Source organism: Molossus molossus, unplaced genomic scaffold, assembly GCF_014108415.1.
Source record: "Molossus molossus isolate mMolMol1 unplaced genomic scaffold, mMolMol1.p scaffold_m16_p_8, whole genome shotgun sequence".
In the NCBI taxonomy this organism is placed as follows: domain Eukaryota; kingdom Metazoa; phylum Chordata; class Mammalia; order Chiroptera; family Molossidae; genus Molossus; species Molossus molossus.
The window spans coordinates 47137572-47156117 of record NW_023425402.1 but is presented as its reverse complement, the minus strand read 5'-3'; the positions used below and the strand labels follow the sequence as shown (position 1 = coordinate 47156117).

Below are 18546 nucleotides of genomic sequence, written 5' to 3'. Positions count from 1 at the left end.
TTTTACATTTTTCCCAGAAAAAGCCACTTGACTGGGCTCAGCATTCACCCCACGTCCACCCCTGCAGTTAGATTGGTGGCTCACAGCCACCATCTAAAAATGGGGGGATTCATGGCTGCATCTGCCTGGCGACCTCCTCCTGATCCTCCTCCCTCAGGGGTGTAAACTCCGGTTTACCACCAGGCCTCCGCTAATCCAGGCACTTTCTTGCCAGAGGCTCCTTACAGGAGAAATGCCCCCCTTTCTGTCTCCCTTGTTCCTTCATCCCCCTCTTCTGTCTTTCTCCTCTTTCTCCCCCTTCTTTTGTGCTTCATCCAGCCAGCTTTTCATGGACATGTTCATTGTCCTCCAAGTAGTAAGAGGAGCAAGAAGTGATTTGTACCCTACAGGAGCTCATCATGGGAGAGAAGGGGCATGAAACAAGGATCTGTGGTTCTGTGGCGGGTACAGCGCAGGATGAATAGGATGGTTTTACCTGCAAGAGGAAGTGATCGACCGCTGAAACATCTTTGCAGAGAAGTGAGCCTGAGGTTGGTCCAGAAAATGAGCAGCAGGTGAGCAGGTTGGAGGAAGGGTGCAGGAGTGTGATGGAGGAAGACATTCTGGGCAGAGGCAATGGTCTGTCCAAAGGCTTGGAATTGTGAAAGGATGAGGACATTGTGTGTGGTACAGAATCTGGACCATGGGGAGGAGGAGGAGGAGATGAGCTTGGAGGGGTGGATTGTACTTTAGAGAGTGAAGCCTTTAGGGTAGGGATTTTGCCCAATGGGCCACCAGAGGTCAGAGGAGGTCTTTGAACATGGAAGGTTGGCTCTTGAGATGCTCCCTCTGGTAGCAGGGAGACACTGTGGGGAGATGAACCCAATGAAGCAGAGACTGGAAGAAGCCTGGTTAGTGAGCTGTAGAGTTTGGGAAAGGGGTGAAGTGAGCTTAAACTGAACTGGCAACCTGGTGATGTAACGAAGAGGTAGACCAGATGACTAATCAATGTGACAAGAGAAAAGGAGAAAGATGTTAGGTGCCTAGACCTGAATGAGACAGAGTAAAGAATACACAGAGGACCAGCCCCCCTCCAGGAAGTCCATTTTTCTTTCATCCATTAATTTTTATTCCTCTTCTCCTTTAAAACCATTTTAAAATGCATCTACCTCAGAAAAATTGATCAATCCATGGTTTCTCATATCCTAAACTTTCTGTTTACACCCAAGTCTTTCCTTTGTTGGTATTCACTTTCCATTCATTTCATTCACAAATGTTTATTGAGGACCCACTATGTGCCAGGCACTGTATTTGCGTCTGGGGGCACAGTGGTGAAAAGACAGACAGGTATATGCCCTCACTGATGCTTCTAGTATAGAGGAGAAGACAGACAATAGGACATAATATTAAATAACCTGCTATTAAATAGTTTGTATGTGGTATGAGAGGAAGTTGGAGGGGTTGATAAGAGTCAGGTTGTATAGAACCTTGTAAATTATGTCAGGAAACATAATCTTAAGAGCAGTGGACAAAAAGCCAGCAGAGCTTAGGGTGACAGAAAGCAGAAGGCAGAATTCTGGGGTGTCTCTGAGGTTTGGGACTTGAGCAACTGAGCTGATGGCGGTGTCATACTGAGCTATTACTGCGCATTTTTCAAGTGTGCGGCATATGTTTCACATATGTCATTCTATCAGCATCACAACTACAAGTGTGGAAATATTCCAGGTACCGTATTTGACTGAACTATGGGCACTCCACACAGTGTGATAGTGCAGTAATTGCATAGGGATTTAAAAATTAATGCCATGTCACATGTGAATGTGTGCTTCTACTCTTGAGTTTAGCCATTTGTAAAAGTTGCATTTCGGGGGCAAAACACCTTGAACTGTCTTAATCTTTCCTAACTGGTGAAAAAAAGTGTTGATGGAGAAAAAACTGAAGTTGAAACAAGGAAATAAAAGCTCTTAAGAAAACGTGTCCTGTCTGCTGACAGTGTCCTGCTAGACGTTAGATGTGGGGAGCAAGATGACTGTAGTACAAGGAGGCAGTCTGTGAGCCTTGGGGACCAGGGAACAGGAACTGTTCCTGTGTGCAAGGTTAGAATGAGTGTGCCACAGTCTCCCACAGTCTCTGACTGCCTGGGTTCAGGTCAGGATTCACATGGCATCTGTGCCTGCGGTGTCTGAGTGGCAGAGTTTGTGGGGCATTCCTTGGATTGACGGAAGCCAGCAGCGCTTGCTGGAGGGCCTGGGCTGTCTCCGGAGAAGGAGAACAGGTAGAGCCGAGTGCCTGGGCTGACTCTGAAGAAGGAGAACAGGTACAGCCAGGCTCAGATGATGGCAATTTTCCATTGTATGGTGGTGATGGCCTGGGATGCCTAGAATGGTTTGTTGGCCTTCACAAAGACCCATTCCTTAGCTTAGGAGACTACATTGTAGATCCGTGGGTAAGCAGACTGCTCTCATAGTTTGCTTCCCCTCCAATGTTTTGGATACTGAAGCTTTTAGGGAAGCATTTACTGAATTGATGTACAGTTGACTCCAAAAGACTTGTACACACATATTTGAAGCAAAATATTTTTTTTTCTGCTTTGAAGATAGTCACATTATAACAAAATCTATTTGTTACTGTTATTACAAAAGAAAATTAATCAAAGATACTAACTGCTTTTAATTTTTATTTTTAAAAGTTTTTTAATCCTCACTCAAGGATACTTTTCTGTTTATCTTCACATTGAGCGGGAGGGAGAGAGAAACATCGATGTGAGAGAGACACATCAATTGGTTGCCTCCTGCACAACACTGACCACGGCTGGGGACGAACCACAACCGAGGTACGTGCCCTTGGCTGCAATCAAACCCATGACTCTTTGGTCCTCTAATTGCTGAGCCAAACTGGCCAGAGCAATAACTGCTTTTTAAAGTATATTAACAGTGGCTATAATGATGCTTTATATTAGCAATTTTCAACCCGAATGCCATGGCGCAGTGGCTGTACCGCAAGAATTTTTAAAACAACACCTGACTGTTTAGTCATGAACACTTAGATTTCCTTAGATTATCAAATTTTAAAAATGACAACAGCCAACACAACAATAGCTGTCCAGTGTGAATGAATCAAAATCATACCTATCTCTTTTTTTTTTTTTGCCAGATTGGGAAAAATATATATTTGGTGTGTGGCAAAATTTTAGTAATTAGTTTATGTGTGCCATGAAATGAAAAAAGTTGAAAATCACTGCTTTATATTGACATAATGCTTTACAGTGTACAAAAGCATTGTTACAAGTTTCCCATTTGAGATAAACAACCGCCCTGCAAAGTAAGCAGGGATCATAATGACCTTTTCACAGATGAGGAAATGGGGAAGTTGAGAAAGAGTGAGTGTCTCAGCCGCGTTACTAGGAGGAGATTTGGGACCCGAATCTCCATCATTTGACTCTAAGGACAGTGATCTCTCTCCTGCCTTTTAGATGTGAAGTCCCACAACCAAGGTGGGGATGAGGTCGTGGGCAGTGGCAATGCCATTCCCACATCTCATCTCATCGCATCCTCCCAACGCCATGGCAATTATCACCACGTCCACTGCGCCTGTGCAAACCAGTGTGCGCTGGGAGGCTCACAAACCAACCCGAGCTAGTGAGTGGTGGGCTGGGACTTGACCAGGCCATCCAACTCCTGATCTGACTCTCTTCACCAGTAGCCTGACTGTACCATCCTATGAGGACAGATCGCAATGCAAATTAAAAGTATTAGATAACAGCAATGTTAGTTTTATGGATCTACTAAACCTTCTCCACTTTTCGATAGCTTTCCTGAACATTTTTTATAAAATAAGACAAATTTGCAAGAAATCAATACTTGCCTCTTAGAAGAGAATGAATAAAACTATGGGCCTTAGCTATTCTTTGACCACAGCATTATTTGGCGCTACTTATAAGACTCTGGGACAAGATGTTTCTAATCTGGGGAATTGATGTGGCACATCGCAGTCAACTGAAGATCTTAGCGCTGCTGGCAAACTCCGATGATGATTTCTGTAACCCTGGGGCTTTGGTATACTAATTGACCAATAACATGAATATTTCATTCTTTACCTTTGAACCAATGTAGGTTTTCTCTGTATTCATTTCTTGGTTTTTCTTTATTCTATTTGTGTCCAGGCCCATGTTCTCTGGTGGGAGATGCATAACAGATACAATGAAACTTAGGGGATGAATTGTGCTGTGTTGATTAGTGTTGCTATATTTTCCAGTTTTTAAAAAAATGGCACTAACATTGCTTTTGTCCTAGATGACTGCTACCCTGAGAAACTTGGTTGATTCACCCCTAGCAAGAAGTAAGTTGCTGAGCATCAGTGCCCTTCCCCAGCTCTGCACGGTAATGGGACAGCACATGAGTGACAAGGATGTCTGCACTAATATCGCCAGAATATTCAGGTAGTCAGACCAAGGAAACAAAGTAGCCTTACAAAAGTGCCCATGCTTGGATTCAGGTCATCGTTGATATTTGTGTGTGTGGCTGGCAAGGTCCTATTTTTGCTTCTTATGTCACCTACCAGCAAATGTAAATCTAATGGCCCAAGTTTAAAATAAACAACTTAAACTAATGACTCCATTTCCTACGTATTTCTTATGTGATTCTACACTCATCGATTGTAAGTCACTTTAGTTCTTTGGTTAGTTGTGAGTATTCTAGTGTTCTAACAAAAACAAACAAAGATTGCTGTTAGTTTATTGGAGACAGAACTATATCACAAAACATGGCAAACTTTCTGATATACTTGGGAACATAACTTAAGGGTTTTAACTCAAAAAGGGGACCATTGCTGAGCAAGTCCGACCATTTGTAATAGAAGTATATTTTATTTTTGTTGATGGGCTGAAATTTGGTTCCCACATTAACTAGTCATGTTCACACCTTACTGCAGAGGTGATAATCATCTGAATCCAGGTTGCCTCAAAGCAAGATGTCAAATTTCAGAACCATCTTTAAATTATGCATTATTTTCCCTCCCTCGCTGCTCTTTGCCAGTGTTTTTACGTAATGATCCTTCTCAAGAGACCTGGCCCTTTCTTGAACTACAGTACTGTAGTTGTTTAAAGAAATGGAAAACTTCCTGGAGACTGAATTGCTAATCGACCCCAGTTTGAGAATGTGACTCCAGCTTTGGTCTCGTAGCGGCACTTTCCTGAGCTTTGTCCTGTAACTTATGTACTTATAACTCCCATTCCGAAGCACTGTAAATCCAAAGGGGTATTTTCATGTATGGTGGCATGTAGGGATCGTTTAATATTTTTCTTCCACGAGGCAAGTCAATTGTCCCAGCACCTGGTATTGACCACACCCTCCTTTTTTCCACTGATTTTAAATGCCTAGTCAATCAAACACAAGCTTCCACACACTTGTAGCTGTTTCTGGACATTCGTTTGGTCGCTCCTTGGACCAGCACCACACTGTTTTACTGGTACAAGATTTAATTGGTCTTGCTATAAGATAAGATGAATCCATCACTCTTTTTCTCCTTTAAAAAATCCAAATTCTTCTCTTCTCTTCCTTAGGAATTGGAGAATCAGCTAAGGTCCATGATAGGAACTTCGGGGTTTTCCATGGACCTACACTGAGGATGTAGAGTAATCGGGGTGAGAGGGGGAGGCTGACATCTTTATGATACTGAGCCTTTCATCCAGAAATGTTTATGACATCTTCTTTCATATCTCTTAATAACATTTCATAGTTTTCTCCAAAAGTATTTTGCATGTTTTTTGTTAGATTTATTTCTTCATGGCTTTTGCTGTGGTTGTGAATGTAATCTCTTAAAAAATTGTTTTTAATAGATTGCTGCTGGTGTCTATGAATAGTATTGACATTTGCTTATTAAGTATCCAGGGATCTTGATGACTATTAGGTTTAAGAGTTTATCTATAGATTCTCTTGGAGAAAAAAATTTTCCCAATTATTACAACTCTTCTTCCACATTCCCACCTCTTCCTTCTCGCATTGCTTAAGATGCCCAGTACCTTTGAGAGAGTGTTTTTTCGCCTGCTGCCTTTATCCTGACTTTATAGGAAATATTTTTTGTGGTTTTACTAGTTGAAAATAATATCGGTTGTAGGTTTTTATAGATACCCTGTGGAAGGTTAAGGAAAAAATTTCTCTACTAATGGCTGCTCAATTTTCTTAAACGCTTGCCCTCAATCTATTTTGATTCTGTGGATTTTCTTTTTTAAATTCATTAATGTAGTTGATTACATTAACATATTTTCTCATGTGAAACCATTACATTTTGCTAGGTTTGTTTCACTAATATTTAGTTTAGGACTTTTTTTATTTATGGTCATGAGTTAGGTTGACCTGTACTGTTCCTTTGTCATATTGGCCTTGTCTGGTTTTCATGTCAGGTTTATGTGAGCTCATAAAATAAATTGGAAAGCATTCTGGCTTTTTCCCTTTTCTAGAAGAATTTGTGAAAATAAACTTACCGTTTTCTTGAAAAGCTATTTTATTCGTGTGTGTGTGTGTGTGTGTGGTTGACTACTGAGTCACAATCTCTAATGGTCACATACCTAATCACATTTCCGATTTCTATTTGTGTCAGTTTCAAAAAAATTTATATTTTTATATGGATTTTCTCATTTTATCTAAGTTTTCAAACTATATAAAGTTGTCCCAAATATCCTCTTATCCTTTCCATCTCTGTTGCATCTCTAATTGTGTCCCCTTTTATTTATTTTTCTTATTTAACAAAGCATTTTATAGTGCCTACTACATGCCAGGCAGTAGTCTAATCACTTGCCAAATACTAATTCATTTACTCCTTATAACAACTTTAAAAGATAGGCACTATTGTTATTGTCTTCATTTTACACATGAGGAAATTGAGGCACAGAGAGGTTTGGTAGTTCTTCCAGGGTCACACAGCTGGAAAATCACAGAGCTGCAATTCAAACCAGCTAGTCTGGCTCTGGAATTCATTAAATATTATTTAACTGCCTCTTCATTGTTAATGTTGATTTTCATTCCTAATTTTGATTGTTTATGTTTCTCTTTTTTTAATCAGTCTTGCCAATTTTTTTCTATTGTTTGCAGAACCAATAGATTTATTGATCTGCCTTATCATATGTTTGTTTTCTCTTTTATTCCTTCTGTTCTTATCCTTATTAATCCCCTTTATCTACTATCCTTGGGTATATTTTTCTTCTAACTGTTTTAGTTAGAAACGCAATCCGTGTCTTTTTAACCTTCTTAAGGCTATAATTTTTTCTAACTACTGCTTTAGCTACATCCCACAAATTTTGATTGGTAGTATTTTGTAGTATTTGTAGTATATCCAAGTGCTTTTTTTTTTATTTCCATGTTTCTTTGACCCAAAAATTATGTTTATGAATTTCCAAGAGTATGTTTTTTAATGTATTTTTTAAATTGATTTCCAATTTAATTTCACTAATCAGAGAATGTGATCTGTGAGACACAAATTTTCTAAAAATTTACTGAGACTTGTTAACAACCTGGTACATAGTCAAGATTTTTTGTTTTTGTTTTTTGCATTTCTGCAGCAAACTTACTACTTACCGCGACTGCTGTATTGCCTTGGCCAATTATTCCAGATGTTATGCCTTGTTTTTGAATCTGATAAACAAATACCAGAAGAAGCAGGTCAGTTCTTCATGCGTTTCATTTTCCAGTGTGTCTTTGTGACGGTGTGTTCATGTAAGCCCCTGTTGAATGACTTTATGTTTTAAATGTAAAGGTTTCTATTGCCGCTTGTATAGAATGTATCGATGTATAATGGGCTGCCCCAGGAGGCAGGGTTACCTGCAGGAGCTGGAGAGGGTAGTAGTTTGAGACAGAAAAGGCCTCAACAACATATCAATGTGGTAGGAAGTTTCCTGGTTTAGGAAAGGGAGGGGTGGGACTACCACAGGGTCGTTCTTCCCAGTGATCTGCAGATCCCTACATGAGAATCCCCTTGGGGTGAGGTGTGGGTGCACTTGTTACTTCCAGACCCTACCCCAATCCTACTGAGTCAGATGGGTGGGGAGGGGCCTGGCCATCTGCACTTCAACAAAAACTCTAGGGACTTCTGATACAAATTGAAGTTTGGGGTACCCCTACACTGGGTATACTCAAAAAATTCTTCTAGCACTGAAATTCTCAAATTCTTTGACCTTGTATTTAGAAAATGAAATTTCTAGGTAAGTACTTAATGGAAATAGTTTGGCTTTAATGGGTTGGGCAAAAATGTATATAGTTGTTTAAATAAAGGAAAAACTCACAAAGATTTCCCTTTAATAAAAATATAATGCTCAGCACAGTTTTATTCATCATTAGAAATGATTAAAGTGACATCAATTCTTTAGACAGAGACAATTCTAATGTCTTTAGAGGAGACATTTTATAGACAAAGATATGTGCATTCCAAATGTGGTAAATTTTCAAAATCACGTAAGTTTCATTAGTTAACAAGTAGGTTAAGTGTATACAAAGAACATGTATGTTTGTTATTATTCTATTAACGATATCAAAGCTACCTCAAAACATAATCTCTGTTTGCCACAAATAGCACTGAGCTTATTTTTGCCTGACCAAGTACTTCTGCTGGGAATGGCAAAACCTGTCAGATGTTACACTGTTATTAGTAATTTACTAAAAGATTACAGGTCTCTTTTTGGTTATAAATGACAGAGAAAGTGTAATGCTCTTATTATATCACTAGTACATTTTAAAGATGATAAAACCTTGCTTAAAGGGTTGTTTTATTTCATTATTAAAAACTCACTTTTACTTATTTTTATTTTTATTTATTTTAACCCTTACCCGAGGATATATTTTTTTTTACATTTATCTTCAGAGTAGGAGGGAGAGAGAGAGAGAGAGAGAGAAATGTCCATGTGAGAGAGACACATTGATTGGTTGCCACCCACACGACCCCAATCAGGGCTGGGGACAAAATGCAACTGAGGTACATGCCCTTGACCGGAATTGAACCCTGGACTCATTGGTTCGCGGACTGACACCCTAACCACTGAGCCAAACCGGCCAGGGCTAAAAATTTATTTTTAAATATGCACTTAAGTTTCTGATTCTGAGTATTTGGTTTACAAAGGCTTTCCCCTATGCATTTTATATTTTCTCTAAGTTACATATTTTAAAAGATTTCAAGATATAAGAATTTGCCATGTCACAGAATGAATTTGATTAATCTACCTTAAAGTATTTACAACCTACTTTCATGTAAGTGTCCATTAAGCGTTTATTAATTTAGATTTTGGTACAATATATTATCAGAACTGAAATCTTTGGACAAGTGAACTATCTCCATGAAAAGCTTAGGCACACCTACTGGTTTTCTTTTTTAAGGAAAACATTAAAATGGTAGAAAAGATAGTTAAGTGTAACATTAAATTGTAGATTATAAAAAAAGATTTTGTTGTGGATTTTTATTGTAATTTTATTTCACCATCATTATTCTTTTTTGCTATGACGTTTTAATTGTGCATGACTTACATGACTGTAGGTGAAGAAGACCTCTTTGCCTTGCACTAGAATTTTCAAATGTGGATGAAAGAAAGCACTTGTTTTTAACAGTTTGATTTCAAGTTGTCATAACTTATTGTTCTTTAAAGAGAAGGAAAACCCATCAGTCGAGTACTGATAAATAGCCTTATGGCATTACTAGTAGATACTGTTTGTTTCTCTGATTGAAGCTTCAATGAAAGCCATGTTTAATAAACAGACAGAAGCTCTGGCATCCTGCCAATATGAGGGTGTCAACGTGGTACAGTGTTAGTAAGCTTTTCCTGGTTCCTGAGACTAAATGACTTGAAGTTTAATTGGCATAAAATTTTACCTGAATTCTCACTGAACTGCTTTTTCACCTACGTCCAGTAGTTATCTGCAAAGCAAAACTGGTATTTAAAAGTCATGTTTTTCTCTGTTGATTTATATTGCAATTTTGTGTTTCTATTAAAATTATTTTGGCCCCGAGAACAAAGAGCACCTTGCAAACTATGTGCAGTAACATGCTGTTTATTCAGAACCATCAAGAAAATGCATAATGTATCCCCTTGATCACCAAACTTGTTTTAATCATTATGGTGAAAATCATATTCAAATTTATTACAAAAGATATTAAAAATAATTTAGCCTCTTCTTGATTCTCTAAAGGCTCTTGGTCCACACTGGGAGCATGAGTCTATTGATAAATGTTTTTGTCTTCTTTTCTGTAGATTTCTCTCTTCCCTTTCTAACAGTTGTTACCTCTGTCTTTGGTTATGGTTACCTGCTTATAATTAGTAGGTGAACATTACAACCAAATGTGTTAAAAGTAACACCTAAAAAGTCTAAATAAAGTAAAATTGAATATGAACAGGCCCTTAGCGAGAAAGGCCTAAGGGACTCTGATGCAGTTTCTCTTGTCACTTCTCATCCTTGAATGAATTTATATTTCAAGATGTACCTCTCATGTCCACTTGTCGGTGAAGCCTTTCAAGACCAGTCATTTCCTCCCTCATCAGTGTGTCATTTTAAAGACTTGAATGTAGCTAGTACACCTAGCTAGTACAGCCAATGCTAAAGATTTCAGCAGTATGCCTGTGATCTGAACAACCACTTCATTGCGATTAAGAAAAATTATCCAAAACTTAGAAATAGGGTGTGGTGGGGAGGCTGCATGTCCGGACAGAGTCATGCTGGGGCACTGTTTTAATGCACAGGGCTTAATTCTTGAGAATGTATCTGTGTTTAAACTTGCTATTTACTACTTCATTAGAACCCAGACACCATAAAATTAAACATTCATTTGTAGATTTCTCTCTGGTAGACAAGATAACCTCAAAAGTTAGGGTTGTATTACCCTGTAGGCCAGCGATTTCAGCCTTTTTCATCTCATGACACTTATAAACTGATTAAAATTCCGTGACACACCAAAAATATATTTTTTTGCCAATCTGACTATAAAAATAGGTATAAATTTGACTCATTCACACTGGATGACTATTGTTGTGTTGGCTATTGGTATTTTTTTAATTTGACGATCTAAGGGAAAAGACCCAACTAAATAGTCAGGTATATTGCATGTTTTTAAAATTCTTGGCGCACACTGATTGAAAATCACTGCTGTAAACTATCAGCCAGGTGTGTTTCTAACCTAGTAATTTTATCCCAACATTCTTTTTAATTATTATAAACACTCAGTTCTTTGATTGTTCTTGGAACCAACTTTACCATTGTATTGGATCCTTTATTAACAAGATAATATATTTTTTAATGTGTTAATTTTATATTTGTATGAGAATCGTGTTGTTAATTAACTTTCCTAAAATTATACTTTGACTCTATACTTGTACTAAAGAATAAAATGTTATCATTTTGAACCATCTTTGGTTTTTTTTGTCTATAAGAGGAAACAGATACAAAATTTATATTTTCCTCAAAACCAAACTATTTTAGAAGAGCTGGGAAATTGTTCAGGCTACAAGGAAGTTGTTATGTGTCCCAACTACTTCCTAAAATCGTTAACCAAAAGTTCCCATAGATCTTTATAAATACATATTTCTTTTGTGATTCTCCAAATGGTTATCATTTGTGTAGCCGCCTCGCCCACTCCTGGGAGCTCCCAAAGGACATCTTGATAAACCTGAGCTGATGCTTGACATAGTAGGCTCATGATAAGTGTTTAAAGAATGAATTTTGAGTATGTGAAATGTTTTGAAGTCAGGAAAGTATTATAAAATGCTTTTTCTAGTACTCTAATACTTCTTCCATAAATATTTACTTTCTTCCTAGTTTGGAAGAGGAAAAAATAATTTCCCCCACACTTTTCATATTGGCGGGCTGTTTTGCGTAACAGCAAAACAGGCGCGATGGGCTTTAAGTTACTTCAGATCAGCACAGCATCTTAACCTCACATTCCCCTTGGCCCAGGTGGCCAGTTGAACACAGTTTGTTTTTCCCCCTTTCCTAGAAAGAAAAGTAATTTCCAGAAATTCTGTACCATAATCTGATGTGAGTGGATGAATCTGTGGTGACTAAAAACTTGGCTACACCTAAGGGTTACTTGAACAGTTGAGGCTTGGAACTGACCTTTGAACCATATATCAGCCCTCCAGCTACTTTTTAAATAGAATGATCACTTCCTATAACTATTTTTGTTTCAGCTCCAGGAAATGTTTCTGCAACACTAACTGTGGGTTATAGACGTCGACTTTAGAAGGTTTGTAGTCTCTTAATATACACAGAGCTACCACCAAGTGATTAAAGAGTCAGAAAGGAGTCTTTACACCTTATCTTTGTTCTGGGGCTTAGTGTTGCTTCTGTCTCAAAAAGCCTGAAGACTACATTTGGGATCAGCAGAGATTTCATTTTTCTGAGGCTCACTTTTCAGTTAAATCATGTTTATGGCTAACTATATTTTCAAAGAACAGAAGCAGATACCTAAGAAAGAGAAAGAGAGAGACAAGAAACCCCTCTCTAGTAATAAATGAAATACCTTACACATACCTCTTTAAGTGATCTCACCATCGGGGTGAGGAGCTTGGCAGGAAACTGACCAGCCGCTGCCACAGTCCAGCAATGGGAAAATCTTGCTTGGAACCAGGGCTGCTGGCTGCTGGGAGAAGTAGAATATTTATTCCACTATCTTCTGTTGCTTCCTATTAAAAGAAAGAAAAAAAAAAGAATTTACATGAGAAAATGCCAAAAACAAAAATTTTTTCCTGTTTTTTGTTGTTGTTGACATTATACATATTCATCATTCATCTCTTGTCAAGGTCAAGTCTGACTTCAGCATATCCGAATGGGTCTTTTTAAACAGTCTCTAAGATTTTCATTTTAACTTTCTAAAATCTGTTCTGAGAATTATTTACATGGAATATAGATTTGGATTATTCTTATAAAGCAATATTATACAAACAATAGCTATTAAAGTGGTGAGATTTCTAATTCTTTCTTGATTTAAATCAGTGGCTTATCACCGGAATCACCTGGGGAGCTTTAAAAATACAGGTTCTCAGGCTCCACCCAGGAGATTCTGGTTCGAGTCTGGGAGGGAGCCCAAGAAACTATTCCGAAGAGGCTCTTCAAGTGATTTAAGTGAACAGTAGGTTTGAGAACTTATGGTATAAATGAAGGTGGTTCCTTAAAACAAATTTTCTCCAATATTGACAGCAGAGGATTTTCTACAAAACCTCAAGAGATTTTAAAGTGATTAATCAAATCAGCCACACAGAGTCAGTCTTTCTCTACAGGCGTGTGGCTGGAAGTGAATCGCCAAGAACAGGAACCAAGTTAGCCATTCCAGGTGTTGGTGTCAGTTTCCCCAGTAAGTGGTGACAGCCACAAGCCTTTGCTTTTTGCATGAGCAGCTGCGGGGTGCCTTTTCAGCTAGAGAAAATGGGATGTGCCATAGACCCTTTCGTAAATTTTGTTCCACCAGACTTGTGTCAAAACAGGTGATCCAGGGACCAAACCCACTGATTACATTGATTATGCGCTGACAGCCACCACAGTGATTTCAGGCACTGGTCAGTGGGCCACTCAGGAGAGGTGCGCACAGGGCCTCTCCTGTGGGACCCTCGGAGCGGCCTGCCGAGGGTCATTTACCTCAAGTTGGCTAGACCAGCCATGAGTTGTTGATTTGCTAGTGAAATAACCACCAACTTTTATTTTATTTTATTATTTTTATTTTTTTAAATCTTTGCCTCAGGATATGTTTGTATTGCTTTTAGAGAGAGAGGAAGGGAGAGGGAGAGAAAGAGAAAAACATCGAAGCGAAAGAGAAACATTGATCGGTTGCCTCCCTTATGTGACCCAACAGGGGATCGAACACACAACCCTGGCATGTGCCCTAACCAGGAATCAAACTGTCGACCTTTTGGTGCATGAAACAATGCTCCAACCAACTGAGCCACACCGGCCAGTGCCACCAACTTTTGTTTTAAAATAATCACAACATATTTCTGCAGATGCCCTGCTTCGAGAAAGTTCAGTATATGCCAATATCTAAACTTTGTAAGTTTGCAACAAATACATCTGAGGGACATGAGTTCATTTCAAATAAAACACGGGGAGGTTGACACCACCCGTCTTTGCGCAGGGCCCGGGCCCGTCTGTGTAGGACGGCCACGGGACGAGCCAGGGGTTTGGTTCATCAGCAGTCTCAGAGGAAAGGAATCCACTCCTCCCCGCCCTGACAAAGGGCTTCCTCAGGGAGGACGAGGGAAACATCTTTGGCTTTTTGTCTATGAGATTAACTTGTCCGAGATCCGTGGTACAGCTAACAACTCCAGTTTCCATACACACAGAAAGTGAGACAGAAATAAAACATTCCAATGGTCTTAATGCAGTTTGAAAGCTAAACTTTAGCACTAGGTAAAGTGTCTATTAAAAACATGGACCAAAATTCAGTTGAATAGCACATTGCATTTAAGAAATATGCACGCACTGTATGCTTCACGGTGGAAACTGTTCGGTACGAACCAAATGTGAAACAGATGGGCCGAGAGAGCGGGATGAGCGGCCAGAGCAGCCGTGCAGGGCAGAGCCCGCCTCCGGAGGTGCCTCTGACGGCGGTTTGGCTGCGTTTAGCATCTCAGCAAAATACGTTTGGGTTTGTTTTTTGAAAGAACATAAAGGGATTTTTCCCATTTCTTCTGTAAATATCTACCAGGCAGGCTATCTGGTACAATGCCTCAAATATGACTTTTAAGAATGGCAATATGTTTGCAGAGGTCATAGTCCAAAAAAAGAAATAATAATACCCTTTATCTATATTCCTATCATCCGTGTCCATTGAACAACTGCCTGTCCAACCCTCTCCGCATTTAGAAATGGCTAGTTTTGGGGGAGGTGGGTTAGAACAAACGTCTAGATGCAAGGCCAGCCTCAGAGCCTGCACAGCCCTGTCCGGGAGTCGCCGGACATGTCCTTGCCGGTGCTGCTTGGAAAGTCATGCCTCCCCCACTCCATTCAGACTTCTCTTCAGTGCTGTCCCTGCCATGTGAGCACCATCTGACCCGGAGCTCGGGACCGTGGTGCTGAAGACCAGGCCTGGAATGTCTGGCCAGGTGGGCTGAAAGCACACGGCCTCTGCCATTTGTCTAGCTGTGCAGCCGTCCAGAGATAACATGACCTCTCTCTCCCCTCCTTCCTCTTTGGGCCCAGTGAGGATTGGTTAGGGAGGCCCCTCCACCCCTAACCCTGGAGCCTTTATATGGCAACTTGGCTCGGGCTCCCCTCAGCCTCCCGCCTGGCAGGAGTGTGCCCTGTGGCTCTCTTCCCAGGCCCTCTGCAGGCACATTCCCAGGGGGTGCCGAAAGCATTTGGCTGAGCTCGCTCCCTTTTCTCGCCCTGGCCTTGGTCTGCACCCCTGACCGGGCCGGCGGGCAGCGCAGTAAGGCCTCGGCTTGTTCATTCTTTCCAGCTCCTGCTGCTTTGCCCTTGTGGAACCGGCTCTTCCCCCACTCAGCACGGAGCCCAATGCCTGATTTATGTCTGCTGGCTTCAAGAATGGAACACAGTGGAGTTCTAGCATCGCCCTGGTTCCTTGAGCGATAACCACATTCAGAAGCATATAGTGCAGCGATTTTCAACCTTTTTCATCTCACGGCACACATAAATTAATTACTAAAATTCTGTGGCACACAAAAAATATACTTTTTGCCACCCTGACCCCCCCCCCCCCCCAGAAAAGATAAAATTTTGATTCATTCACACCAGACGACTATTGCTATGGTGGCTGTTGTCATTTATTTAATTTGATGATCTAAAGGTAAAGAGGTCAGTGCCCCCGGCTAATAGTCAGGTATTGCATGTTTTAAAAATTTGTTGTGACACATCAGTTGAAAATCGCAGGGATAGTGGTTGCTCATTAATGATTGCTGACGCAATGAATAGATGGATGGAGGCATCAGGTGTAATCTCTTCGGGTTTTTAAATGATTGTCTACTGGATTCTGGGTTTTGAGTCTCCAACAACTCAAATGCTTCTACTGTGTATGGTCAGCACTTGTGCGAACTGTTGACCCATTTCCAGTGCTCTCGGGTTAATTAGCATTTTTACAGTAGTGGCTTCTAGATGGTGCATCTCTCTGGCCTTCTGGTCTTCATGTTGGGGTTTTGAATGAGGGTGGGACGTTGGGTCAATGTTGCAAGTTGCAAACCCTGACTCAGCTCTCAGATCCAGGCTGCACGAGAAGTCACCAACCAAGTTTTAAACATGGCACGTGGATAAATTTAATTTTCTGGTTAGGAAAAGGTTCCAAATTGAAGCACGTTTACAACTTCTTCAATTTCAACTCATTCTTGAAAATCTTTCTAAAATGTTTTTCTTTACTTGGAAGTAGTCCTCTCCTAAGTGAAGTCTGCTGAGCAGACTTGATTCTTTCCGTGACAGCACAAGGTGGCTTCTTCCCATGGTCAACATTTTGCACATCAGTTATTTTCAGGTACGATAGGAAGGGTGTGGGAGTCAGGGAGAAATGTGTTCACTGTGGCTGGTGGTGGGCGGGGAGCAGCATGAGGTAATGCAGAAGCGGTCGCATGGGGCCAGATGGTACATTAGATACCGGCTTTGACATTTGATAGTCAGTGGATGTTTTGAGCAACGGGATGACGTAAGAGCTGTGCTTCAAGAAGTGATGTTAATGTTGATTGCACAGGGAGGAGCCCGCCGTGGGTCTCTGACAAGAGTCTCCCCACAGGTTAACCAGAGTGAACATAGGAAGGAGGGAGTTGGAGGAGGTTTTTGAGGTGATAAAATGGAGGGAACTTGGTGACTGGTTGGTGAGACAGGGAGGAATCAAAAATGTCCCCAGGTCTGAGTCTGGCAGGTTGGGGAGCTGATGGTCACTAGAAGTGAAGAGAGGGGCTGACGTGGCTGTGGGACCCATCTAAGTCCTGCCTCTTCTCTTCACCTGTGATGGATTTGGGATCAGTGACCCCTTAAAGCCTCCGTTTCCAGATCTCTGAGTAAGGGGGAATCTCCTTTATTGACTGCAGGCCAATCTGTCTCATGTGGAAAGTGACATTTAATAACCACTACCACTACGGCTAGAACTTGGCATAGACCATTCTGCTCAGCAGTGTCCTGCTCCTTGTTTTGTTCCAGTTAAAGTGATTTTATTTACAGCCCCATGGAGCTCATTCAGATTGAGTAATGCTTACTCATTAGGGCACAACATATGTGAAAGCAAAGAGAACATCCCACGGGCTATACTGGAGCACACGGTTGAGGTCAGGCTTCTCACTGTTTGAGCTCTGGTTGGCCGTAGCTGTTGCTAGGCTGATCCCATTTTAAGCAAAATTAGAAAGTTAATATGAACTGGTTATACTAGACTGCCTTCTTTAAAAAAAAAAAAAAAATTATCTCTCCTGATTCATCTTCATTTCGCTGTTTCATAGCTATGATATGTAACTTTGTGTTAAATTTAATGAAATGCTATAAAACTGTACTGTTGATTTATATGTGGCTCTCTGAGATTACCCAAGAACAGAGGAGAGAATCTGTACTCAAGAGAGAATTGCACATGGAGCTTTCTGCTGTAGAATTGGTGGTCTCTGCACATTAGTGATTAGGGCCTTTGTCCAGGTTTTCAAGTCTTTAGAGGATTTTAATTAAGTGATGTTCTGGAGACTTGAGATGAATTGTGGCTGTGGAACAATAAGTGACCTCTCCATAGCACGGTCCCCGCGCAGCTCTGTGCACGGGCAGGGCCCGCGGGGGAGCTCGGCCCGCAGCCCCCGCCTGCTCAGCCTCCGCTTTCAGGATTCCAGATGAGTCGAGACAAGTGCTGGCTTGGAGAAAAGGAAACACTGCTCCTGCCAACCTCCTTGAGACTGCTTCTATTTTGGCCTGTTCTGCGCTCCCTTGATTCGCGGAGAATCTATTGGAGGAGGGGGAGGGGGAGAGGGAGCTCTAGCCAGCCCTGAGAACGGGGACAGAAACAGTAAGCATAGCAGTTGCTGAAAGTTTGTTGCTGCTGACGGCGCAATCTGCTGTCCCCATTCGCGGATGTCGCATGCCATCCCGCAGTTGGCATCAGCGCTGCCAGGAACCACCCCCTCCTTTCTCTCTGTAGGCAGGGAGAGAGGTATTCCAGCAGTGTTAACTCTTTCTGCTTTGGAGCCTCCAGTTCCTCCTTCCCAGGCCGTCGTATTGATCAGGGCTGTGTTAGGGCCACAGAGATGTTGGAATCAAAGAATCTTAGGAGTGGGAGGGCCCGAGGGAATTTGTCAAAGGAAAGCGGCACTTAGTCTCCCCAGATTAGACCACCTGTGGTAGTGGGTAGACGTCATTTGTGTTCTGAAGAATGATGATCCCTAAGGAAACCTGCTCTTACCGACAGCCCAGCCCTCTGCCGCGTGTCCCTTTTCCTTAAGGCTGCTGCTAATTACTAATCTGATAAACAAAGGTGTATTGGGATCCCTCCCTGACATATTTGCATTTCAAAAGGAGATAATTCCATAACTGTTCTGAAAGAAGGCAAGTCCAAGGAAGAAATTATTAAGTGACAAACGTGTGGGAAGGAGGGCATGGATGTAGAAAGGACTCCAGACCTGGGTAATCGTCT

At 41.0% G+C, this 18546-nt stretch overlaps 1 protein-coding gene across 1 annotated transcript in view; it reads left to right on the top strand.

Annotated features, from left to right (window-relative positions):
* The window catches only part of ARMC2 (armadillo repeat containing 2), a 104772-nt gene that overhangs the window by 71296 nt on the left and 14930 nt on the right, over nucleotides 1–18546 (top strand). The window contains exons 11-12 of the mRNA XM_036247742.1: nucleotides 4272–4417; nucleotides 7535–7634. Coding sequence (XP_036103635.1) covers nucleotides 4272–4417; nucleotides 7535–7634 — 246 coding nt within the window. The remainder of the gene's footprint in view (nucleotides 1–4271; nucleotides 4418–7534; nucleotides 7635–18546) is intronic.